At 37.4% G+C, this 27,187-nt stretch overlaps 1 protein-coding gene across 7 annotated transcripts in view; it reads left to right on the top strand.

Moving 5' to 3' along the window:
- The window catches only part of LTBP1 (latent transforming growth factor beta binding protein 1), a 201,373-nt gene that overhangs the window by 49,949 nt on the left and 124,237 nt on the right, over positions 1-27,187 (top strand). For 5 of the 7 annotated variants that reach the window (XM_082756282.1, XM_082756284.1, XM_082756283.1 and 2 more), the window contains exons 4-5: positions 2,188-2,363; positions 19,347-19,514. In XM_082756282.1, the coding sequence (XP_082612408.1) occupies positions 2,188-2,363; positions 19,347-19,514 (344 nt within the window). Of the gene's footprint in view, positions 1-2,187; positions 2,364-19,276; positions 19,515-27,187 lie in introns of those variants that run through there. The other 2 variants (XM_082756287.1, XM_082756288.1) reach the window with 1 other exon arrangement.

Consider the following 27,187-nt stretch of genomic DNA (forward strand, 5'->3'; position numbering starts at 1 on the left):
GCAATGTCTGTGTACAATCAAGCAAGGAACACCATACAATGTAAAACACATATAAGTAACTTTTAACAGGTTGCTGTAATGTAGACTTTTGTAGTATGTTGACTCCTGCTGTCAAGGGGTGCTTACACATCCCATCAGAAAGATTCAGCGTAAGCCCTCTTATGTCTGGGTACAGAAAAGGATATCCTTATACACAGGCCTCAAACGAGATCTGTAGAGAAACCAGGTTGTGCAGGAAGGATTGTAGTGACTCTTCAAGGAAATTCAAGTCATTAGGTAAACAGTATTGAAGGTGTTGTCTTCAGCTTTCTCTCCAGCTGAGGTATTCTTGGTGAGAGTGTCAGCTTGTTTTGAGTTCTGAGCCTGACCTCCAACATCGCTGATGCCTCTCTTTGATCTGGTATGTAGGAAGCCTAAAGACAACGCTGAAGGTATTCTGTCTTAATTTGGGAATGGACTTTTACTGAATATAATGAGACTGTGTAAGTACTGTATTAGAAAATTTTGGTTTGGAGATAGTCTGATTTTATGTTTCTGTTGCATGTGAGAGTCAGAATTTCTGTACTAACAACTGCACTTTTCTAAAGCTGATCCAACTTAATAAGAGTCTGTGTAGGACAAAACCCTATTGTCTGTCCTAACCACAAATCCACTGGTTACAGCAGTTACTAAGCATCCTCAAATAACATAACTAAGGAATCAGGCTTTGCTTTGGAGATAGGGTCTGGCTCCAGCTCCAAATGTAGGAAAACAATACTGTAGTCATCTGTCTTCTTGCTCGGCTGAAACTTCTTCAGTCTCATCACTGTGGGGAAGTGCTGCCCAGCATCTTCTATGATTTAGGGCCCATGCCTTATTCTGAGGACAGCTATCTGCCTTACAGAGCTCTGACTTTTTGAGGGATCTCTGTTAAAAAGCCTATAATTTTCCCATATTTCCACTTCTGCCGACCAAACATACTACAGACCCTCAGTGGAGAAGAGCATGAGGGATCACAGCATCCAACTCCTTGTGCCTTCAGTTCAGCAAAGGATAGTGTAATCCTATATAGCCACTGCTACTAGGTTAGTGATTGATAATATTATCTTGAGGAACATGTATCTCTGCAGTGTGATCTACACTAGCTACAACTTCTTGATGATTTGCTCTTACTAGATTTGTTGATTGAAGACCTGTTACGACTACTTGCTCAGCAGTGGCACCATGCAACCCAGTGCCCCAAACTAGTTTTCAGTTTCATTTCCTGTGACTACCAACTACGTGATTTGCTCCCTTGCTTGTTCAACGTTGGGTGGTACTGTGGAGGGTGGGAAAGACAGATTTTAGGTTAGAAAATAAACGGTTCCTACTTCTGGTAGTATATAGGTAAATAATATTGGTTTGGGGGAATAGGAGGGGGGAATTCCTACTGAAAGTTGGCAAGGTCTTGTACAGTGAGAAGCTAACAACAAAAGTAAGGAACTGGTAATGTCTATGAGAGAATCAGTGAGCTTGAAGGAATAATCTTGTTTGACAAGAAGCGGAAATAATTTTGCTATGAAGGAAAGTCGTGGTTGTAGGACATCTGTCAGAGATATTCAATAGTGTAGGCAAGGAGAAAGTGGATGGGGGAAGTAAAGTGGAGCTGGGAAACAGGGATGGACCTTCTGATGAGATGGGGGAAAAGACTGAAGTAGGGGAGGAGTAGCAGTGTTCTTATGGCTAGCTAGGTATGGTGGGGAACGGAACAAGATTTCTGGGAACAGAGGGAAAGTCAGCTGGGCATAGGTTTTAAGTTCTGTACTTAGTGTAAAATAACATTTTTAGGAAATGGGATTAAATGCATTGCTGCTTTTCTGACCAGTCTGGAAAGCTATGTGTTTAACAAAGCTGAGCTCCAACTCATGATTTTTGAGGACGGCTTTTTCCCATTCTTCCCTGCTTTCTGAGCTGGTACTTCTTATCAGAAAAGAGTTGATGTAATCCCTGTAGTCTCTATTAGGTTGTTAAGTATTTGTTAGCTGACACAACAATGAGAATGCTAAATGCATGGAAAATCACATGCTTAATCTGAAACTAGTAAACTTCCCAAATCATCTTTTGAGAACTTGGAGTACAGATGAATGTCTTTATTTTTTACCACTTTTTAAAAGTCTAATTTATTAATTCTTACATCATTCTGCCTCTTCTGTTTGTTTCCTAAAACAGGATGATACCCCTTTCATCTCAGACGTTGATGATGAATCTTCATCATGGCCAAACACAGGAATATGTGATCAAACCCAAATATTATCCAGTAAAAAAAGTGATTTCAGGAGAGCAATCCACTGAGGGCTCATTACCACTGAGACTGGGCCAGGATCAACTTGCATCACCTTTCCAATGTGAGTACAACCGCAGAAAGCATACTGTAAGCTTTTTTTTTTTTTTTTTTTTTTAAGATCTTGAAAACTTCTGTTCATCTGAATTGCAGTAACACTTCAAAAAAAAAAAAGTCTAAATAATTAAATGATATAATTCTCAGATTAGCAAATACACTAACATTCTCTATCCTGTTGAGACGCAAAACAGATTTCCTGTATGGGGGAAAAAATAAAAGCAACCTGATTCACTGCTGGACTGTCATGAAGCTATTTCTAGATGATAGCTTTTCCTTCAGATAAAAGACACTTTGTGAACACACTTTGTTGACGCTTGTTGAAGTAGGCATAGTTGAGAGTGTATTCAGCTTAAGATGACAGCTTCCCTTACTTCAATATGATGGATACCCTTCTAGGAAAGCTGGAGTCCAAGACTGTGGTCTTACTGGCGACTATTTTTCTCTATATTTAATTTATTATGCGTTTATTAACTTCTGCACAGTATGGAGGCTGCACTAGCATTTCTGCTTCATATTTATTAAAAAAAGGATTGTGAAGGTGCCCAGCTTGTGGCCTTGGCTCATGCTCCATTGTATGGGAAGCTTGAGGACAAGTTTTGGCTTAAAAGATGAAGAGCTTGATGAATTATGGGTTAGGTATTACAGAGCGTCTGCTGGCTTGATTTGGAGAAAAGTTCCTGCACTAAAATAATGGACTGATTAAGATGGAGAGCTAAGGTACTCACAATCTCCTGACAGACTTCTGTTACAGCTCAGAATCCTCGTGCTCTACTGAGGATTTAGGGAAGAGGGTTTTCTTTTAAGTCCATAAATACAGTTTCCTTTTCTATGTTTGCATCTCTGTATTGCCCATCTTTACGGTCTGTCCATTTATACTTGAATGTAACCCTATGCTTGCTTTTCTTAAACAGTAAATGCATCGATGGGTAAGAAGAATCTTGCCCACTGTTCTTCCCATTAGGGCCAGCCTTGGGCCTTTAGATTAACCTTTTCAGAGCAGTGAAGTATTGTGCCTGCGAAGCCTGACGTCCTTTTTTCAGAACCTTCAGAGATGTTTAATTGTATTGTCAACATCAACCAGTAGTCCCTTTTGTCAAGAAGGTGCCATTGCTTTTCTTCCAGCCAGCTGTAATTTTCTAAATAAGATATTAGTGCCACTAGTATTGGATTGTGTTCTATTCTGACTCTTGCTAGCCAGTGAACATATAAATTCCAGGCTGTGTAGTTCTCCAAGTACTTGGAGTGACTGTTGCTGGTTGGACTGTGGTCAAAAAAAAGTCTTGCTTTTGCCCTTGTCCTTTCAGGCTGTTTGATTGAGTCAATCTATCATAGATATAGTCAGTTTTACTTCCAAGTACCAAACTGCCTCTAAATAGCAAATGAGTTGTGTGAGGCTTATTTTTTATGATAAAATAAGGAAATAACTATGTGCAGCTATATGACGAAGGAGCCAGTCAGGAGCTTCTAGCTTATTGGACCTCCTCTGTTAATTTCAGTACTCAGAGGAACATGACTGGGAGAAGGACAGCTAGGAGCCAAAGTTGGTGACTGCAGCTTCTGACAAAATGGCTCAGGTATCTGATAGTACAGAAAACAGTTTGAGCTGTGTGTTAGAATTCATGCCTTTATTTTCTTTTTTTTAGGGAAGAGATGAAACAGCCAGATAAGCACTCTTGGGTGATGTCACCAAGTCTTAATTGCTATCTATAAATTAAATAGGGTGCAAAACAAGTGATTTGGTTATTTTTCACCATTTCTAAGCATTTTATTTTTGAAATATTAACGCAGTGACATCTGCTCAAGGTGCACTCCATAGAACATATCTATTTTTTTCTATATGTAGCTTCAGTTGATGTTGATTTTTCTGGACCTCTGCAGGTGATTTTAATTGTGTGACCTGAAATAGACTTGAAACAGGAACAAGTGTCAGTCCTGAGATGTCTTCAGAGATTGGAGTGTTCTGGTGGAGGGAGATGAGGTGTAGGCTAATGGTACTTTGGGAGCAAAACTGCCAAATGTGAGCCAGGTGCTTCTGGACATCTTCTGATTTCACAGACTGGCAGTCGTGTTTGGATTACCTGTGACAGTGTTGCCAGACCACCATTTGGAGATACTATAGGGAAAGCATTAAAAATTAGTTGTGTTTAAGTATTTTTCAATTCAAATTCATTGAGGTCCCTCCTGGAACACTTACTTTGCTGTATTTCAACAGTTTCATTTTTCTGATGCGCAATATAGTAGACTTAAAGACAGCAGAATGGGCTGTTCTTTGTGTCATTTAAACTGAATTCTACTGTACAATTATACATCCTATCAACGGAGCTTGAAAATTCAGTAAGCCATCAGAGTTGCAATAAGTCAAATATGATAAATCAGCCATAAATATATTATAACTTTAAAACACTTCATCTTTAGATCTGAAATACAGATACGACCTATAATTTGCCTGAATATTTGAAACCTTAGGGTTAAAAGTCCTCTATGATTCCAACAAGAACAATGACATCAGCACAGAAACTTTAGATGTAAATTCTGTTTGCAGCCTTGTAGTCTATAAACCCACAGGAAGATGATACTTTTAGTAAATCAGGTACATCTACTTCAGATGCTTTTAAAGGCACTGTTAAATAATAACCACTGGTCAACCTGAGCTGAGCATGGATCCTATAAATATTAGTGCTGGTCTCCCTAGCTTTATAGATGTAGTTAAAAAGGTCAGTTAAAGAAATTGTGTTGTTTCTAACAGTCTAAAGTGTATAAATATATGATTATAAGCAAATTCTAAACAAAATGAGAAATTTCTGAAATTCTTCTCAACACCGTTGTGAGAACTGCTTATTAGACTAGTAAGACAGTAGGCCACTCACAGCTTCACTCTGTCCACTTCTGGTGTTAAATAATTTTGTGATGTTCATTCCCAGGAAAGTTATGTTACATGCCTTTCTCTTAAATTTGAATATTTCATTATTGTCAAGTTCCTATTATTTAAGAGTGTGAATAAAAATAAGGTATCTTGGGAATACAGTGTTAGGTTTTCACTCACCGTTGAGTTATTCTTCATTTGAAATCCTTTTTTAAAACTTATTTTAATACAAGGTGAGGTAGAATTAGACAGTTGGGGAAGGCTGCTGAGAATTTGAAAAACACTGCCTATTACTACTTATGGAAGAAATCTGTGTTTTGAACTGTTCATTCCAAGTAGACAATACACATTTTTTCTACTTTGGGAATATGAACAGTGACAAAGCCAAATTTGATTCTTTTTTAATGTGTTTTGAAAAGTACAGTGAGCCTGTATGGGGGAGATTTTCATCTTAGGTGTAAACTTAGATGTTTATAAAGGATTGTGTCTGGGGAGCTTCTGCTTTTCTTAGGGTATCAAAAAACAAACAAAAAACAAACAAAAAAACAACCTGTCAGAATAGTGTTAAGCCACCTATATATGTATTTTCCTTCTGCTAAAATTAGTTCATGTTTTCTGGGTAAGGTTGGTGCATGTAGATATTCCTGCTCTGAAGAAGACTGAGGAATAACCATGGGTTGTATGGGATTCAGCAAAGGATTTTGAAAGAGCTATATGGTGTGATTGCAAAGTCATTGTCGACCGCTCCTGAGAAATTCTCTCAATGAGGCTCCAAGGCCAGGTTAGGAGGAGTATGGGAGATCAAGGAGAGCTATAATGCAGCTCTATGTTGCAGTAGAATACTCTAAAATGTCTTGGGCTTCAAGGTTCAAGAGGGTTGTGAACGATATGCTTTGTTTTCCAGCTTGAGATAGTTTTGTAGAGGCATTGTACATCTTGCCCTTTCTTCTGGAAGAAGCGGAATTTCTAAATCTGAAATCACTTGCCTGGTGTTGCTGGAGTTAGTGTTGCTTTCATGTATGTATTGCACACTTTTGCAAGCCCCCACAGGGCTCCAATTCCACACATGTAAAACGATGATGCCACCATGATGATCCCTACATTACAGGAATGTTGTGAAAATATATCAACACCTGAGGTGATCAAAAATTACACTAAAAACAGAACTTGAGAGGAAGTATAAGGCATACCCTACCCACAAATAGAACTGCATTCTGTGAAGTAAATAAAACATGTTTATATAACAACGTTATTCCGAGGATAAATATGTATTTAAGAAGGAAAATGATTCTAATCTGTCCTGTTTATTCATGAAGATGGGAAATGCCTGTGAATTTTGCAATCTTTGGATGTTAAGTTTACATGGTTAAATATGGTCAAAGACTTTTCTTTTTAGCTAGATGCAGTTTTTCTTGGTCTTCACTAAAACTCCTTATACAGTAAGGAGACGTGTCAGTGCAAGAAAAAATAAAGAATGATTTTAGGTAAGAAAATTAAGAAGTCTGGAATTTAAGTAGCATGGCTTACATAATGTTTAGAGAGTACAGAATTATGCTTCCTACTTTGACTTAATTGTGTGAGTGTTCTGGCTTGAAATTGGTGAGTCTGCATGTATGGAAACCAGAATTTCAACAGTCTGCCTGTGATTCTGTGGGCAGCACCTAGATTTTTGTGTAAAGACGAAGCAGAAACAATCACATTGCCCAGAGAAGCTGTGTATGTCCCATCCCTGGAGGTGTTCAAGACCAGGTTGGACAACGAGGTTCTGGGCCTTGTGAGTGACAACCCTGCCCATGGGAGTAGGGTTAGAGCTAGATCATTTTTAAGGTCCCTTCCAACCCAAGCCTTTTTATGATTTTATGATATTAAAGTCACGTATCTGTTCTTAACTACTGGTGCATTGTATTGCCTCCAATTTTATATAACTTCAAATACATTCATATAGATTATATATGATTAATGGGGAAGAAAATGTTCCGCCTCTTAAAATTGTGGAGAGTAGTTGTTTACAATTTTGGCATAACAATAGCTTTTCTATTATTGGAAGCATAGCACACTGATAACTTACAGAAGCTCTTTTTAAGCTTATACAGATTTTTCCCATGCTGGTTTCACTGATGACTTCATAAGCTGATTTTACAAAAACAGGTGTTGCTTTGAGATTTGAGTTTACACTATTTTTATGAAATTGTACCATTCTGACTTCGCTATGAGACACTTAAATCATAACACTATTTCCCCATCAATAAGTAAGGGTAAACAGCTGTAAAATACATAAATGTTTTACTGTTAAAGAAGTGGATTCAGAGATATGACATGTTCCATGTAAATGCATCTGTGTGATCGGATGTTCTACCATGGTTCAGTATATGTTGCTTTAGGGGAGAAGCACCATCAGTTCTTTAGAGGATCAGATTTTCTTTCCATCCTTCTTGGTATTTTTTTTGTGGAACAGCTCTACATAAACTATGAAATTCTCTCAGTGGCTTGTTTTAACTAGGGCATTGCATTTTCTGAAACTTCTGCCTACACATATGTGTGTGTATATTAGGGTTGAACTCTGGTAACTTTCCCTAAATGGAGGTTTTGAGAAAGTGGAAGGTAAGGGAGGAATGTTATGGCTATGCTGTGATTAAACAAGGTATAGCCAGCAGCATGAGGTGGGTAGAAAGAGAATAAACAGAAGACTAATAGGCAGAAGAGAAATATTTCAGTAACAGAAGAATCACAACACAGCTTATTTGAAGGGACTGTGGAATTAAATTCACTCTGGTTACTCATGGAAACTGACATTTGCGTGTGTTGCTCCTGAGGTTGTACACAATCAAATACAAATAAGGGGATGGGAATACAAATAGGGGAATGGGGTGCTGTTTAAATGTCAGGGACTTTTTTTTTCCTCACATGCAAAGCATTTTCATATGTGTGCAGAGCATCTGCTCCCCTTCAAGAGGCTGGGGGGGATTTTTCAGGGACATTTAAAAATGTTTAAGCAAAATTTTGGTGCAGTCAGCATCAGGTTCAAACAACAGTGTAGCTTTTTTGATTATAAAAGCCATGCAATCTCAGTAAAGCATAGTTTTCCTCTCTCCCATTTAAGAACATTAGGCATACTGCTATTTGAAGGCATAGCAATTCACAACAGCCTTTTAAAGTTTGTATTTGATTCCAGTGGGACTTGGAAACAAGAGGCTGAACTCCAAATATAAATTAAGTGCTTTAGCTGGGTTGACACTAATGCAGTTACCTCTGTAGACTCCAGCAGCACGTTTACTTTGCTTTTGCTTCATAAAGTAAGGTGACAAATCCTGGGAAAAAATAAATTTAACCAATAACATAGTTTATTTAGCAATTATAAAGAACTATGAAGTTTGAAATCCTTGGAAATAAAATAAAATAAATGTATAAATGTAAACTACTTATTGAAATGTACTAGAGCAGCAGCCGTTTTAACAATACTCTTTTGTGTGTGTCCATACAGGGTGCATGATTGAGGAGGCCAGTAAATCAGCATCCCCCCTCTCCAAAAAAAAAAAAAAAAAAAAAAAAAGTACTGTATTTTTCTGTTTGGACTCAAAAGTTTTTATGGCTCTGAGCTCACCAATAATTGAATGTCTGCATGGCAGGCAAGGGCTGCTGGTCCTTTTACAGGAATTAATTTAAATGTTACATTCACCCCCCAAAAATGGATGGACATTTATCTATGCTCTGAAATATGGAGGCCAAGACTGATAAACAGCAGTGTGGGGAAAAATGTTGGAAAAGAAGATTGGTGATCTGGCAAACTGAATTAAAATCAGTTCAAAATGTGTTATAGCTGGGGAAAAACACAGACTGAGACAAATGCTTCTCAACTGCTGTGATGAAAGAGAATTGGCTCCAAATCCAAAGATTTCTCAAGAAGAAAGACAGAAGAGACTTTCCAGAAAATTCTGTAGGGGAAAACCTCTATGACGTGTTTCAAAATTGTAACTTAGCTGGGTAATATAGACAGGTTGAACCCACACAATTAAACATTAAAAGTCCCTTAGCCAGGCTAACACCAGAGTTGTTGTGATACTACTTGGATACAAAGAACTAGTTCTGACTGTTTTAAGTAGCTAAGTCTGGTTTTACTCACAGGAGATGTGAAAGTGCTCTTGTCTGATGTCAGTGCTGTCGCCCACGCCAGAAAGAATGAACAAACCTAGACAAAAAAGTACTGTAAGAAGGCCCTTTTGCATGCAGTCAGATTTCTGAATCAGTGACATCCTTATTTCTGTGAACACATTTTTGCCCATTCTGAAAATTTAAAGAAGAAAAATCATGCAGTGCTGAGAGATGACTTTTAATGGTGATTCAGCATGCAGAGAGGGTTGTGTTCATTTATAACTTAATTCCATGACGTTATGTCCTTTATCACTGTTTACAGTTTGTTGACTTCCTTAGTGCTTTTCTGCTGCTTCCCTTCAGGAAATTGGATGTTAAATGAATATACTTAGTGAGGCAATATTCATTTAATTTTTATTTTCTATTCTTCCTGGAAATGGTATGTTACCATTTCAGAGTGTTACACCTAACATTTGATTTCTTATGTAAATGAGTCGCGTACCGTGGGAAGGGGAAATTGTATGTCCATCTCAAGAATTTATCTAATGTTTTTCAACTGAAGACTTGTAATTCTATCATAGGACAGGGTAAAGTCTGCTGTCTTAATTTTAGAAGGAGCCTATGAAATGCATAATTTCTTCTGAAGGGGATTGGGTGGTTGAGACTTCTTTAAAGAGTCCTCTTGATAAGGCAACCAGTTGTTTTATTTCTGAAATTCTGAAGTGTCAATGACAATAATGTGTGCTTATCTGTGCCCACCTGAACTGTAATGTATAGCCGTAAGGTTGCATGGGAAGGTGCTGAATTCACTGTCTGAGCGTGCAGCTCCTGCAGTATTCCCTGCAGTAGCCTCCATCAGGGAAGATTGAGGTGGACAATAAGGTTGTTGCTCCTTCATTACAGCTGAGATGAATGTTGTGTAGAACGGCTTTCTGTCCTAGACATTAAGATGATTATCTGCTCCTTAATGTAGTTTGGGGGCTTTTGTTCCCATATCCCTCAAGTGAATACCCATTGGGCCCAGATACCTAAATGTATTGATATCTTGAATGGCAGTCCTCATGCTGGGTTGCTTACTGTTGATGTCTCCAGTCCCAAATGTGAAGCACAGTTGTGAACTTTGAAGCCTGAAGCTCTTGAGGAACTTGAAGTTCTGTTTCAGAAATGCTTCACTCTGAAGAAGACCAGCCTTCCGAGTGTCAGTCTCTTAATTCCCACATAGGCCTGCAGCTAGAAGCATTCATCTGCCTGCCTGTCCTTAGCAGGGCAGTCATCTAAGCCTTGTTAAAACTATTCCACTGTATTGAAGTTCTTAAGGAACACTTTGGCGTAGTCATGGTGGGGTTTGGAGCCACAGCTGTAATGAAGGTCCTCCAGTTCCTCAAAGAAAAGTGTCTAAGCCCGAAAAGGATTTCAGCTAAATACAGTCTTTTGTTCTTAGCACATCCTGTTTAATGGGTTGGGCACGTTCCTGTTCAGCATGCTGGTTAGGTTGCTTACCTCTGAGATTAACTTCTCTCATCTCTTGTACACAACGCCTAGGACTGATCAGAGGCATGACTCAAGGCTAAAACTTAAGCTTTTTAGCATTACATTCCTTTGCAAATCTAGTCTGTGTAATACCTTTAAAACTAATAAACATAAACCAATAAATTTAATCAAACAAAATTGAGGCCATCCTGTCAGACATCTCAAACCACATTGCAGTCTGTTAATTTACTTGCATTGGTATGTTTTTCTGGAACATCTTAAACTATGTAAAGGGAAATGATATATATATTTTTCACTATAAACTATTGATCAGAGATGGGTTTTTGTTTTGTTTTTGTTTAACATCATTTTAAACATGGAAAATGGATGTAAGCCAAGTTATGTTGTTTCCTGCCTGAGGATTGCATGTAGGGAGTCACTGCAGGGGGAAAAGAGACAAGGAAGAAAAAAGGTGATTCATTATACCTGCTGACAGAAATCAGATTTCCAATCCATGCATGAATCATTTGTTATGCACCAGGATAGAAGAAAAATTATTCTAATTGCTGTGAATTCCTCTGACTCCTCTGAAAAGGCAATGTCAGTGAGAGGATTTGACAACAAAGGGCTTCTGGATGGGAACATGTAAATATAGCTATGAATGTTCTTCAAAACTATCTCAGCACTTGTGCCTACATGTGCTCCTTTGATGTCTAAGTGACAGCCATCTACAGTAAAGAAAACACAATGTACCTGTGTTGTAGACATCAGAGTTTATCAGACTCTGCTGAAGTTGATGAAGAAAGTCTGCTTGAATGAGGCAAGTTTTGCTGTAGCAAATCATTTTAAGCAATGCATTGTGTACCTTTACATCTATCTTAAACCAAGGTTAAGAGAACTGAAGAATGGTTTATTTGCCTCTCCTACAATTGACCAAAAATTATTGCTGGGGCCAGAAATCATAGAATCACAGAATGAGTGGAGTTGGAAGGGACCTCTGAAGATCACCCAGTCCAACCCCCCTGCCAAACAGGATCACGTAGTGCATGTTGTGTAGGATGGCACCCAAGCAGGTTTTGAGTATCTCCAGAGAGGGAGACTCCGTAACCTCTCTGGGCACCCTGTCCCAATGCTTTGTCACCCTCACAGTAGGGAAGTGCCCCCTCATGTTAAGCCAGAACCTCCTGTGCTTCAGTTTGTGCCTGTTGCTGGGCACAGCTGAAACAAGTCCAGCTCCATCCTCTTGCCACCTTCTTCTCAGATATTTATATACATTAATGAGGTCTCCCCTCAGCCTTTTCCTTTCTGGGCTAAACAGACCCAGTTCTTTCAGCCTGTCCTTGTACAACTGGTGCTCCAGTCCTCTAAATCATCTTTGTAGCCTTCCTCTGGACTCATTACAGTAGTTCCGTGTCCCTCTTGTACTGGGGAACCCAGAACTGGTCACATACTCCGTATCTATATGGACACAATATCTATATAAGTGTGTAACAGCAATGGTGACAAGATGACAATAAGAGCGGGGAGGCCACTGTTCATTTATCACCATAATAGATAGCCAGATCGCGTTTTGCTTTTTTGAATAGGCACATTGGTTTTCATAAAGGCAATAGAACTGAATATTTGAAAAGTGACAAAATATCATAAGTTCATCTGTAATGACCAATTAAATACTTGTAAGATCATACAAATATAAAATAGAGTTACAGAAATAAAGTAGAAGGAATGGTGGAATTAATTACATGTCTGTAACATGTAGCATATATATATCAATGTGTAGCTATCAAAAAAAAAAAAAAAAAAAACACAGCTTGAAACACTCATTTCTTGCTCAAAGAGTGTGGCTGAGCAGGTGTGTGCAAGTACACCTCACCTCATGCAGAACTGGGAGAAGTACTGTTAGCTCTCCTAGAGAGTGGTGGATCTTGGATGAAATAAAGCTGGGTCATCTTATTTTTAGTTTCATTACCATATCTGATTACTGGCAGTGCCTGAGAAAAGAGAATCAGGTATGAAGTGTGTAATGTAATGCAACAACATTTCTGATGAGCACAGATGCACTGCCATACATAAAGGCAGATGTAAATAGAAATCGAAAATGAAGTTACCCAACAGCTGTGCCTTGTGTTTTTGAATCCATGCATTTTCCAGACTTTGGCTTGTGCAAAAAAACTTTGGCTGTTAAATAGACTAAAGCTCATATTCTGCCTGGTTTTTAGATAGGCTCAGTTCAGCCTTGCTAACGTCACGTAGGGGAATGGTCCACATCGTGGGGATAACATCCTTTTCCAACCTGTCAGAAGAGGATTCAGGATGTCTGTGTCCCTTTGACTATCACGCAGGCTGGGGCTGAGTATGAAGGATCAATATTGCACTGTTGGGGGAGAGAAATAAGTTATACCAACATGAGCGTTTCAGTAAAGATGTATTAAGTAATCCTGCTTCACTCCTCAGCATTGATCAGAGCTCAGCTGCAACTGTGTCTAGTTTTGGACAGCTGATTTGAAGGAAGACAAGAACCAACTGAGGGAAATTAAAAGCAAAGCAAGAAAGAATGGCAAACTGCAAAATATGGCTTGTTAGACTGAAAAATGTGAGATGGTTTTGGTTTGGAGAAAATGAGACTGAGGGGGGACTCACAGTAGTAGTCTTCAAGTATGGTAAAGATCGATTTACAGAGGAATAAGGTTTTCTCAGAGTTCACCATAGATAAGACCGGGCATAATATATTTGGATTGCAACAGGGGAAATGTGGGTTAGGTATTAGGAATACTTCTTTATAATAAGAAGAGAGACCAAAGCACAGGAATGTGTTCCTTAGAGAGACTGTGGAATTTGTGTAATAGAAGGGTTTTAAGAATAGAATGGACAGAATTTTTGTGTAGTGCTGTTTTTTTTTAACCTGTGAAAAGAAGGGAGAAGAGGTAGGAGAGGTTACAGGATCTGTCAGTCTCTTTTGGTCCTTTCTGTGCTTGGTAAGGGGTGTATTCCTCTCAATGTGCAATCAGAAATTTAGGGAAAATCTGCCTCTAGTCTGTATGTGGATCTAGTGTCTTTATCTCTTTTTTTTTTTTTCCTGTTGTGTTTTTTTTTTTTTTTTTTTTAATTTAAGTATAGGTATCTCCCAGAGTTTGGAATACCCAAGGTGTATGGTAGCTATGTTTCAGCTTGTTCGGATCTTGCAAAACTTATTTGGTTGTTGTAAACTGATGATTAGGTGATGGTAAAAAAAAAAAAAAAAAAAAAAAAAAGAACATCCTTACATATTTCAAGTAAATAAATAAATGTAAAAAGATCATTCAACAATAGTTCTGAAAGCTTATCTATTTTACTGACGTGGTTGATTTTTATACTATGTCAGCTTTCCTTTTGGCTGAACAAGCATATCTAGTAGTAAGGACTAAACCAGGTGTAGTGGTAAAATAACTGGGAGACACGTGTTTTAGGAAATAAGTAATTTCCTCTCCTTTCTTTCCTTTTATCCTGTCAGCATTTAATTAAGAAAACAAGAGAGGGGAGGGTAAGGGAGTTGGTCATCTGAGAATTCAAAACACTGAATCGATTTGCCATGTGAAAACTTACTGGCTTTGATATAAGAAGATAGATTTGCGTTCCAAGATTCTCATGCATCATGGCTATTGTTTGAAAACATATGAAACAGTATTAGATTAAACTCATCATAAACTGTTGTCTTTGGGAATAGATGAGTGCAATTTTATTTATTTATTTTTAGATAGAATCTTCAGGCTTTATGAGATGCTGTGTAAATACACATAAAAACATACTGGCTCCAGTACAGAAGAAGGTTGACACGCTGAGTTTGTGTCATTTTTGGAGTTATTAATGGAATGCCTCCAGTTTACTTAATTGTTTCCTCAGGAGATTTTTCATGGGGATATTTGTCATAACTGAAGGTATGTTAAAGCAAATAAACACCAAAACCCTCCATAATACTAAAAGTAGTTGGAAGAAATTTTTTTGCAAGGATTCTAGGAGAGTTATGTGTAAGCTCCGCCAGACGACTCTGCAGTAAAAACTACTGCTTGTGATTTTTATTGTGACTAAATGCATCCCTTTGATTAGGTTACTATGAAGCAGGAGAACATTATACCCACAATAACATATTTTTTTCAACACATTAAAATATTTTCTTCTTTTTGCCCCACTTGACCTGTGAGACAGGACAGTGTAGTCATCTTTTTAACAGAATAACAGTTCTGCTTTCACTCGTGCTGCTAGCCCATTGTCTTCCCTCAAAACAGGGACATGCCACAAATCTTCTGAGATCCACTACAGCTATTGAATACTGTCTAGTTCAATCTTTGCAGAATGCTGGAGCTGTGAGGGCAGCCATAAAACTGAGAAAAAAATGTGTTTATAGAAATTCCTCTAGAAAGAAGCTATGACTGAGCAGCCTTGCAAACAAAGGCACCCAGGAGATTCATAAGGAAACCTTCCCCTTGTATAACTCTTCCCAGGACTGGTTGCATGAGCCACTGTGGCCACCTGGACCTAAAACCTTCCAGCTGCCTCTCTTAACCCATTCACCTTTCATGCTGATGCAGAAAAAATTAGTTTGTCGTGATGGGCGGTAGGGATGGAAGGGATTCTATGAAGAAATCGTCTTGCTTATATTTTCCACTTCTCCTGCAGTTGTTGTTGTTGTTGTTAGATCATAAATTTAACTCAGCAGGAGCTTGCCATGCTTGTAATATTATATCATACTTGCAGAGATGGAAAGCAAATCATATAAAGGTGGTGCCAATTTTCAGCTAAACTCTCATCATTTTATCCAGGCATCTTTCTTTTTCAGTTGAGCCCAGAGAGTTTCACAGGTTTTGGAAATTACGGGTACATTCTTCCATTGATCTCCTTGGACAGATGTATCTAAGGGTCTTTAGGCGTGAGTGAACCTAGACCAGGAGGCAGGATGATGGTGCAGTTGGCTGATCCCTCCCATTACAAGTTTGCTGCCTGCTTCAGGGACGAAGATGAGCTACTACAAGTCAACCTGATTGTCCCATCTTTAGTAAGCCAAAAATCTGAATTTATCTCCAGTTAGTTATGCTTTTTTTTTTTTTTTTTTTTTTTTTTTTCCCCAGTAGCTTTTCTGTTGGCTTGGTATTTATGTCTTCTACTTGTGTTTTCTTTCATTATGGTCATTTATTTATCTGCTCTCACATTTGTGTTTTGTCAAAGTCTGGTGTTATACTTAAGAGCATAGTGAGGTGTTTCATTTCCACACATTTAAGATTGGTTTTGAAGATTTTATGATACATTTCTGTCTCTCTATATAAAAATAATGATTTCAGGTATGTTGTGGTGCTGTAGCACCATCATTTTTCTCCAGAAATGAATCTGAGATAATCTATGTTGCAGATCTGTTCATGTCAATGTCACAGTGGCATCATCAGTAAAGCTTCTGGAGTTTAAAGATGAAAATAACCTGTATGCAACCTTAAAATTGTGGTGTCCTTCTTTCTATAAACTAGCCCAAGTGCAAAAGAGGCTGAGGCTATGGCAGTAAAGGGCATTTTCTATGGGCTTTCAACGTTCACACTGCCAAACAATGTAAGAAGTATGGAAAGATATAGTTTCATGTTTGGATTAAATCTTTGCCTCTTTATAGAAGATAAAACACACACATGCATGTGCATACATACACAAAACAAATACAAACAAACAAAACAAAAATAAATAAAAAACCCCACAGAAGTCAAGGAGATGATTCAAGGAAGTCCAAGATGCTAACCTTGCAGACTTCCTGCCGAGTGCTTCCTTTCAGGAGAAATGTCCACAGTTTCTTTTTGACTGAAATCTGCATGTGTTACGCTCACTGTGAAGGTCTCTGAGCCTTGTGCTAGGTGAGGATAGGCCTGTCTCCTGAGGTATGGCTACAGGGAACTATGAAGACAGCCTCTGTGCCTTGGATCGCCGAAGTCCTTCTCATACACTGATCAACTTTCAGCTCAGATTCCTTCTGAAATGTCTTCAGAAGAATTGAGGAAGTTAAAAGCAGCAACCTGCTAGGCAAGGAAAAATTTACATTTACATTTGTTTTTTGTAAATCTGAAAAAAAAAAAAGAAGAAAAAGAAAAAAAAGGCAGATCTAATGTTAAAAGAACCTGGCTCTTTGTTACTGATATATAGCAAGAATATCCATGAGAATTGAACTGCTTCTCTAGCAAGGGCATCACTGGATGATGATTCAAATATTTGTAGGGGCTAGGCCCTGCATCACATGGTTTTCAGGCTTCTTGCTGCCCTAAAAACCTGCATTTAAATACTGTTTCATGGATACTCTTTACCTCTGTAGATACAGGCCAGTGTTTTCAAAGGAGCAGTTCAACTGCTACTCCTATATTCTTTCTCCCAAACTTATATGCAGACATCTATTCATGAAAAATGGGTGAGAGGCAAATTTACAGTTTCCATTCAGTCTCACATTACAGCATATCTTCTAGCAAAAACTTAGGCTACAGAATTTTTCTGATAAAATGTGAACTATGTAATGAGAATTATTTTTTTAAAAAGAGTTTCTTGTTATTAGCATCATGCCTAGATTCTCCTACGGCTTTAGACTCAACAACATAATACAAAGTATTATGAAGGAGAGTTAAGTCACGGTATAATTCCAGTTATACTGGCAAAGCCAATTTTTTAGCTAGGCTGGAAAACTTGTGTGGGTCCCCCAATACAGTAGTTTTTACAGTGTAGGCAGGAATGACTTTTGACTCAACTAACCATGTTTTTTTAATTACATCACATCCTAAAGGAAAAATGTTACTAAAACATCTGAAGTATAAAAGAGAAAATGGATTGGGCTTTTCTAGGAAAACAATGTATCTAAATACATACAGATACCATATATGTGTGTATATATATGTGCATATATATATATATAAAGATGCAAATAACATACAAGCATGGTAGTATTGCTCGTGAAGCTCTGTTTGACAAAGGGAAAGCTTAGAAATTCTAGCCTCAGCAATTCACAGGGCACTAGATCTCTGTTCATTGGGAAACGTGGTAATAACTTTTATAAGAAATGCTTGGCATCCAAGATTCTGGGGTCTCTAATGAACTGAAATCACAATATTAGCCTTTAATTGAAGTATTTATTTATCTATGTGTCAGTGTTTTGCTGCTTTGAAGTATTATTAGGGAGAATAAGGTGGGAGCATCTGTCATACAGCTGCTGTTGAAATAGAGCGATGCCTTTACTGTAGACAAAACAGTTGGCACAATTGTTTTAATTTGTTTATGAAGAGCTAGAAATAAGAGGCTTCATATTCTTTTGAAGTGGGAAGTTCATCTGTATTTCTTGAGATTTAAAAAAAATATGTGTCTGGAGGGTATTCTGCAGCTAGGTTGGACGGCGGCTCTCCAGCAACTTTTTATTTCTATGACAGGAGGAGGAAGGAGATTCTTCTCTTTCTGTGCGTCATTTCTTGGGACTTTTAGGTTTGTTATGAAAGTATTTATGGACAGTTTTCACAGAGATGCTGTAATATATTTACAAGAACTTGCTAAAGTTATTAGTAAGTGTGCAGAGGGCAAAATGTTTTCTATTTAAATACTTGCAAATAGCATCTGTTCTTTCCCCTTAATTTTACTAATTAGTAGTTTTAATCTTTTTTTGGCTTCAGCTGTTAGATGTCTGTTAGGATTAAATACATCTGGTTTAAAATCAAATTCTATAACAAGTAGTAGTTCTTCTAATGAGCTTAATCGAAAATTAGTGCCTGCTCAGTCCTCATTACATTGAAGGTTTTTAAGTGACTGTAAGGAAGTATATTAATATATGTGTGTGTATATATATATGTATAGCTTTTTTCAACTTTGAGCTCAGAACTAGTATTTTCGGCTATTGATACTTCCTCACCCTTTTCTCTGCCTGAGCTATTTATTACTTAAACAAAGGCTGACAGCAAAGCTCAGTCTATAATATGTAAATCCTTGTGGAGAAACGGTGCCAAAAAACTGTGAAAAAATGGGTCCAGGCAGCTGCGTCACAAGGTTTGACCACTTCGGGCTGGGGTGCCAGGAGATTTGAGACAGATGTTTTCAGACATGCCGCATGCCTAAAACATTTCCAGGGGTCGAGCTACAAATAGTGACTTAATAAGTGCAGAAACAGGAAAAGTATGCAGGAGGACACAAGAGTTTATTCACCCCTAGGTGCACAGCCAGCCTCTTTACATTACATCTGCCTGTCAGGGTTGGCTATTTAAGCTGTCATGCCCTTGGTATTGCTCTTTGTCTGACTGTGAATAAAGTGCAGCATTGTGATTACTAATCCCACTCCAGTGACTTGACTTTAAATGTGGTTTTGGAGCGTATCCCGGAGCTCTGTTTGCTAAGCTTCCTACTCCTGTTTCAGAGACACCACTGGAGATCTATGAGAGAGAGCACTGCAGACTGCCCTCCTCCTGGAGACCTGTCGCCTTTTTCCCCCCCCCCCCGCCTTTTTTTTTTTTTTTTTTTTCAAAACTTTTTGAAGGAAATCAATGGATACCAAAGTGTTCTGTTTATTTTTCTTTTTTTCTTTGCCTCCGCTGACAGTGGGAAATCACACTGGTCGCATCAAGGTGGTCTTTACACCCAGCATCTGCAAAGTGACTTGCACCAAGGGCAACTGTCAGAACAACTGTGAGAAGGGAAATACCACCACCCTCATCAGTGAGAATGGCCATGCTGCTGACACTCTGACAGCCACTAACTTCCGAGTAGGTAAGTACCCTGAAACTGTATTTGTCCTTAGCTGTCCTCTCTTGACTAACAGAGGGAGGAGATATTTTCTTATTAATACCAGTTGTGCATCTGCTGCTCTTTGTTTGGAGGGCTGTGCTGAGAAGGAACCATTGTATGTTAGACAAGCTTTCTGGTATCCTTCTGAAATTATCCCAAAAGTTCCTTTTGTGTTACAGAAAGGAAAAAAAAAAAAAATGAAAAAAAAAAAAATCATTTGAGTTTTCAGCTGCAGGGCTACAGTTTGCTAAGCTGACGCTTTTGGTAAAATCAGTCCCTCAGAGGTTGTGTTGCTAAATAGAGGAAATGTCAGACTCCACAAAAAGTTCTGTGTTTCCTCCTCTTGTTTGTTGAATAGGTATCAAATGCACATAAAAACTTAGCTAACACAATGAATGTCTTCAAAAAATTGTTCAAGAGTTCCTTAAGACTGCAGAAAAAATAAAAAAGAAGGTTATAATTTCTTCTTTACTGCTGGGAATAAGTCAGATTTCATATTTGCCATTTTTAAAAATTAAGCAAATATTAGGTCCAGTTATTGAAGCTAGTAATTTCTCTGTTAGTGTCTAGTCTTTCTGTTTGCTCTATAAAGACTACCAACAGTATGCCAGTCTAAACCCTGTAACTGTTCGAGTGTACTAAAACAAACCCTGAAAGCTGGGTAGATGGATTAGCATATTTTAACTGTACAATTTACGATGTTCATAGGAATTTGTGTGCAAATATTAGTCTGGTAAGCTAAATGAAATTCAGATATATGGATGCATACTTAGACACTTTATTCTTAACTGCTTGTGAAAATAATTTTATCATAATCATGAAAATATCGTAAAATATCTGCAGAAAAAATAACTTTAAAAATTAATTATTTTGCCAATGTGTACTCAAAGAATGCCAGATATGAACATTGTAATTTTAGTCTCCTTCTAGTATAAACATAATGTCAGGCAGTGCTGATGCTGGCCAATACTTCCCTTTTTAAAGTGCACTATATTTCAGGCTCTGAGGGGGAAAAAAGCTATTCCAAATTATTATTCTTTTCATCCAGACAGACAATACAAAGAGCAGTTCCCTTTCTTAAGACTCCTACTAGACTAGACTGGGGATGAAAGCTCCTGAAATGAATAACACATTCCTTGATAACATCCATATTTGTAATATATAAATGTTTTGGAGTAAAAATAATAATAAAAAAAAAAATCAAAAGGGCAATAGAGCACATTTTATTTATGCTTGTTTTGATGCATTAAAGAAGAAAAGTGTTTTTTTACAAAGGAATGGTAAATGAAATACTTTAAACTTGTGTTTACTGTTAATACAGTTGTTTTATTTTTTAACCAGTGTTTTGGCAAGAACTCCAGTTGAGTAAGTTTTTGGTTTAATTTTTCAGACTTCTGTGAAAGGATAGATAGGGTTATTTCCCCTTCTTTTCTTCCTTCCCCACGCTTCATATGACCTAATTTCTTACTGAAATTATGAAATGTTGAGAACGGGCGGTCGTGTAATTTGTCTGCTATGTAAATCTGTGTTGTAACACGACCTTCCCTCAAATACAAACTTGGAGAGTGGAAATTGACCTGTAAAGGCACGTTCCACACCTTCCTTCCTGGCCTCAGGCCATGCAGGTTGTGATTCACTGTGTACAATAGCCTGCTAGAAGTATTCAACAAAAGCAGTTCATAATAGTGTTTGATGGAAAGTTAAGGGAGCATTATGTTTAAAAATGTGTCAAAACAAGTCATGACACATCTAGTGGCATTTTTAATCTGTCTGTATCTATCTTTCATGTAGTCTTTAAAAGACTAGAAGTATTTACCACATCTCTGAACATCATGATTTTAACAGAAAATAAATAAGAAAGAGACCTGAACTGTGACTCCAAAGCTCTTCAGTTAAAAATGCTGAGTGAACTGAACTTCTTAATATTAGAAGAGGAGAGATCCCTCTCCTCTAGGTCAAGTTCTGTCATTGGAAACAGATTTTCAGAAGCTTTTGAATCAGGGTTTAAAATGTCAATTATTGAAATTATTTTAATGTCCTTTCTTCTCCTTTCTTTTAACTAGTATCTCATTAGCTCAGACTTGTCCTGATCAAGATGTCTTGTGATACATAAAGCAGAAGTAATTTGGGTCTTATGAGATCATTTATTTTTATTATATTTTTTAACATCTGTGTTATGCTTTGTTGTGCTTTTTGCTTTCAAGACCCAGTTCTAAACTTGTTTACTTACTGTTTAACCAAAATGAATGGAAATTCTTCTTCTGAGCTTTTGACATTTTAAAAGTGCAACCATGAAAACAGAAGGTTGTGTCAGAAAATGCGTACTTAAAGCAGTGAGCAGCACGGTTTCAGTAGTTCTTTTAAAGTATTTCTTCTTTCTGAACTCAGAAAAGATAAGTTCACATGCCCTATTTGGAAAACTAACTCCTATTACTAATAATAGACATCTCCTTTGAATGGGAAATTAGGAAACAGCTTTAGATAGTTAGATTGTTGTTAGGTCAAAATGCATTTCCTTACCAGGAGCAGCTCTCTAGCACAAAAGATTTAATTCAGATTCTCTGATGACAGATTGCAGTTAGCTGTCATTTTGCTTGGTTCTTAAAATTCATTTTTTCTAATAGTGAACAGAGTAAAAATTCATGTTTAGCTTTTAAACTTTCTACTGAACTTATTTTTTTTATATATATATATTTTTGAAGAGAATAAGCTGCAATGCCTGCACTAAAGCTCCTGAAGTTTTTCCATGGGTTGTTTCAGATTCTTAATGCTTGCTCAGTTGGTCATTTCAGCTGAAACGTGGTACCAGTGAAGCCAGGGCAAGGAACAAATCCTGTTTCCTGAAAATTTTACTAGATATGGATAAACCATTAAAAATAAAAACCCACAAGAAGAAACAGATTGGGGAAAATGTAGCTTTTCAGGTAGTTGAGATTTTGCCTGTTTTCATAAATAGCTCTAGCATTTCAATTGAAGGTGATGAAAACTTGGTATTTAAAAAGGAAGGATCTCCTTGATTGCCAGTATGCTTCAGTGAAACAGTTTTTTCTTTTATAGTTTCATTTTGTGAATGGGCTATGTTGCACAGTTAAACTAATCAACCTCCCATATTTCATTGGCTTGGAGAATGAAAGCATTTAATCTGACTGGAAACTTCTGCTGAATAGATGATCCTCGTTATTCTATTGGATTGGTGCATGTGAAGGTTGTATGGTATTTCAGTTCCGATATATCTACGGAGGCTTGTAAAACAGGGTCGGTATATGTGCATAGGAAAGGATGCATATAGAATAACATATGAGCTTCCTGTCTCATTCACTCTTGAAGTTACTCAGTGACGTGTCCTGTTTCTCCTCAAAATGATTCCACATTCCAAAATACCCTATTTTTGAAATGAATTTTCTCTCTGTAGGGAGTGGGAGGACAGTGACTAATTTCTAGCTGTAAAATGAAGCAGTAAGAAATTAGGAAATGCCCAAGCTAATGTTCTTCATACGCTTTAATTTTTGCCGTATTGTGCATATGTATTTAATTATAGGTTTACGTACTATTTTTTTTCCACAGTATCCTTACCTCTTTCACTGCATAGGAATGACAGAACTTAGTAAGGGAAGCAGTCATTTAATACTCTACGTTTTTATTCACTGTTCATTTGCAGCTCTGTGTCTCATTTCAAACAGTTCATTTAAGTTGTTATGAATGGGAAGTTAAAAAAGAATTACATGTTATATTCAGTGGAAGTGCGTATATTTCTGCAGAAATTTTGTGTCTGAGCACTTGGCAATATTTGTGTCAAAGAGGGAAATAACAGCACTCTGCAGGTGCAAACCATGAAGAGTTCAAGATTTTTTTTCCCCAAGACCATAAAAGATGTAGAAAGATGAGGACGTTGTGGCAGAGGTGGCGATAGCACTAGTGCTCTCCCCCTCCCCTTTAGGTCACCCTTTAAGTCTCTCTCTCTCCTTTTAACATTCCCTTCCTCTCTTCTGATCCCTTTTCGTCCCTTTATAATTGTCAAGATGAAAATGTGTCTGGTCCTTTGTATTTTGGAGACACTTCAATCATAACTATTAGGACTCTCAGCATGGATCACAGCGATCTGCATCTCCTGTGCCCTATTGCAATAACGCTCGAATGATATTGACTCTCAAATTTTGTCACCTTCCCTACTAGAATTGTATATCAAAGATTTTTCCTGTTCTACTGTGTTGAATCTGTACAAATGTTTTTGAATAGTTGAGGTTGTCCAGAAGTTTCCAATTATGTACAGACAGAAACTTCCAAGAAGAAGCATAAACATTTTACTCAAATTTTATTTGGTCTACTGTTGAAAGTAATGAAAGAAAATTTGCCCAATATATTTTAAAACAATAAGTTATTTGAAGGTAGTTTGGTAAAGAAGGTCACTATGTAATTATTATTCTAAGAGGATTTCCTATCTAGGAAACACACTAGGGAGCATAATTACTCAGAATTTTAAAAAGGTAAAGCAGTTATTGTTTTATGAAAAGTTGATTGGATTTCTGAATTTATGATCATTAATTTCTATTGATTCTTTAGAAGTTAACGTGCATCTCCTTATTCAAGCACTTTTGGTCTTATAAAAAACGTTGGAAACTTCATAGTGTAAGTTAGAAAAGGTGATGCTCTGTAAGCATGCCAACAAATTATCAGCTATAGTTGGTGTATGACAGGAGATCCAAGTATGAAATGAATGGTATTTAACTTTTTTTTTTTAAGGGAATTGATTTTGAACTCAATGTTGGTGTAACCAGGTTTCATTGGTAAAAAAAAAAAAAAAAAAAAAAAACAGGATGCAAGCTGTACTTTTTCTTGTTGCCATTTGTTGTGTAATAAAGCCGTTTCTCTGCTCAGTGTGTTACATACCAGCCTACTACATTTAACAGGTACTGTGAGGCTATGATACTTGAGGAAGATTCATCAATATTGATTACATACCAGCCTACTACATTTAACAGGTACTGTGAGGCTATGATATCTGAGGAAGATTCATCAATATTGATTGGCATTAAAAAGCGTTTATTGTAAATAATATTGGAGGGGAAAATTGATGACATGATGACATGTAAAGGCTTGTGTGCCAGGAAAGGCAGATTGAAAGACCAATGGCTTGTAGCAGCATTTGCATTGATTTGAGAGAATTTACAATCTCTTCTGGCAGCTTGTGAGGTGTTCACTGTTCAATTTTCTACCTATTGTAGTTTCATGTTTATCTTACTGTTCTATTATACTGGGATTAGAGGTGCTAGAATGGCAACATTTTAGAAGAGATGCTTTTTTTTCTGTTATGAAGTGGTATCTACTATTCAGTGAACGGTGTCACCTTGGGTTGATGACCCATATCTGATCTATGAGGTTTGTCCCCCAGCAAATCACTATCCCAGTGGCTTCAGCTGAGACTTAGCAGATGTAGATGTAGCTTCTCAAATGGCGGATTTAAAATAATTGATAACAAATGTCATGCAAGGTTTTCTGAATTCCTTTTAGTAACATAGCGATGAGAATTGATTTTTTTTAAATGCTTTGGTTTTGTATTTGATTACATTCCATCAGATATCGTAATTGATGAGGAGGTCATCTCTGGAATAGGTGCTTAGCTCAAGAACGGTTCAGTAATTCACGGTCTGGTTTTGGTATTGTATTCTCCATGGGGAAGAGCGAAGTGTTACTTTGAAATTTCCTTGGTTATTGCACTTGAGCTTTCCATAATATCATGCTTTTCTGAAGTAGATATGATGTAAGAACTTAGCTATTCCCCCTGCATTATCAGTTCGTCTTGTTACTCTCTGTAGAGTGGCTACCTTGTAGCCTTATTTGGTAAAAGCTTTGTTTCTACTGTTCCTGCAATAATTATCATTTCTGGACTGTCAGGCTTTATTGTTTTATGCTCTTTTTGCTGCCAGATGAAATATTTTTTTTCTTTTAACAGACACTGGCAGACACTTGAAAAGTTCAGAATTCTTGGATAACTTGGTTTAAAGATTAGCTTTGAAATTCTCTGCAACAGTAATCGAGCAAGTTGGTCAGCCTGTCAGAGCTGCTCTTGCATTCTCTTTCAGGATCAAGACATCAGAGTTTTTATTCACTGCTTTAGCTGGTAATTTGAAATATAATCTGTATAATGACAGCCATACTTGGAATATTTATTCATGCAGCAGCATTGTAACAGCTGTAGCAAAGTGTAGCCAAGTATTTATCCTCAGACACTGGACCAAGTAGGTAAAATAGAAAGACAGACAGATAATGGTGGAACTATTTTGTGAATTGTTTACATCCTCTGCCTTATAAAAGATGCTATAAAAAAAAGGTATTTCCCAGTTTGCAGAGCCAAAGCAAAACATCTGCAAGTTGATTCTGGGAGGAACCACTTACGAGCATCAATTTAACAGATATTAATTTTTCCAACCTCTGTTTGTTCTACAGTGTAAACTTGAGCAGACAAGAGAATGAATTCATTTACTTACATTCCAGGTAGTGTAGTGCAGGCTTGCCGAATCTGAACCACTAGTAGACTTTTAAGTTCTAGTCTGTAATGCAAAAGTACCATTGCAGTTTGGTCAGTGGGTTTTAAGGCAATTTTTGGCCACCTATGCTCAAATTACAAAGAGAAATGCTATCTCAAGGGCTTTGTTGTTGTTGATAACCACATCTGCTCAGAAGGAATGCTTTATTTCCCCCATATATTTATCAGTACTTGTCATCAACAAATAGCTCTGATATCTACCATACAGTTTACAGCATCTGTGAGCTCTTTCTTCATAATCTTAAACTAATTACTCAAATTTGATGTCTTCCCCTCTGATTCTAACAGAAGCCAGACGCTAATTTAAAGAAAATATATTGTTCAGCCAGATGATTCTAATGAGGTTGAACTTAGACAAGCCTGCTAGCAACCCGTTTCCACTCCCTTGCTCACCTTCAGGACTTCAGGCCATCACTGTGAAGCACAAGGCCATCTGCTTTCAAAGCACTCACCAAACTGTATATTATAGAGAACACAGTTTTTTGGATGTGCAGTCATAGGAAAAACCACAAATGGAAATGGTACAAAATCCACACCTGCAGCCATTCAAAAACACATGGAGTATGTTTCCCTCAAAGTTAAAGCAAAACAGAACACAAAGTTAAAACGCATAATGCTTTATTTTACTGTATATGGTTTTAATTTATAGGGATTAGTTTATGTACATCTGACTTGAAGTACTGTAAAAAGAGAACTAAGAGTGCATTTATTTGAATGATTACATTGTTGCATATCCAAATAAACACACTACCTTGTACAGCTATAATTTTGTTATTGCTAAACCAAATGTCTTTGCACATACCTCACTGAAGATCAAGTATATGCCAACTCTGGCTTAAAAAAAAAAGAAGTTCCCTGTGAATTATGCAAGCAGAGAAGAGTCTGACAGACTTCTCTCCTGGTAAAAATGTGCTGTGTATTGTGGATGGTTTCTTGTTTTTAATCAGGTGGGTTTGTATTTAATGTGTCCTTTTGGATATGACACCATCAGAAGGAAACAAGCAGTTATCACTGCTCTTTAGTGATCACAGTCCTTCTCCATTCAGCCTCTTTCCACCATCTTTTGTGTTTGTTCTCCTCCAGATAATTCCCCTGTCTCTGCTCAGCGTAG

The sequence above is a fragment of the Aythya marila genome, assembly GCF_965140915.1.
Source record: "Aythya marila genome assembly, chromosome: 3".
Taxonomy (NCBI): Eukaryota; Metazoa; Chordata; class Aves; order Anseriformes; family Anatidae; genus Aythya; species Aythya marila.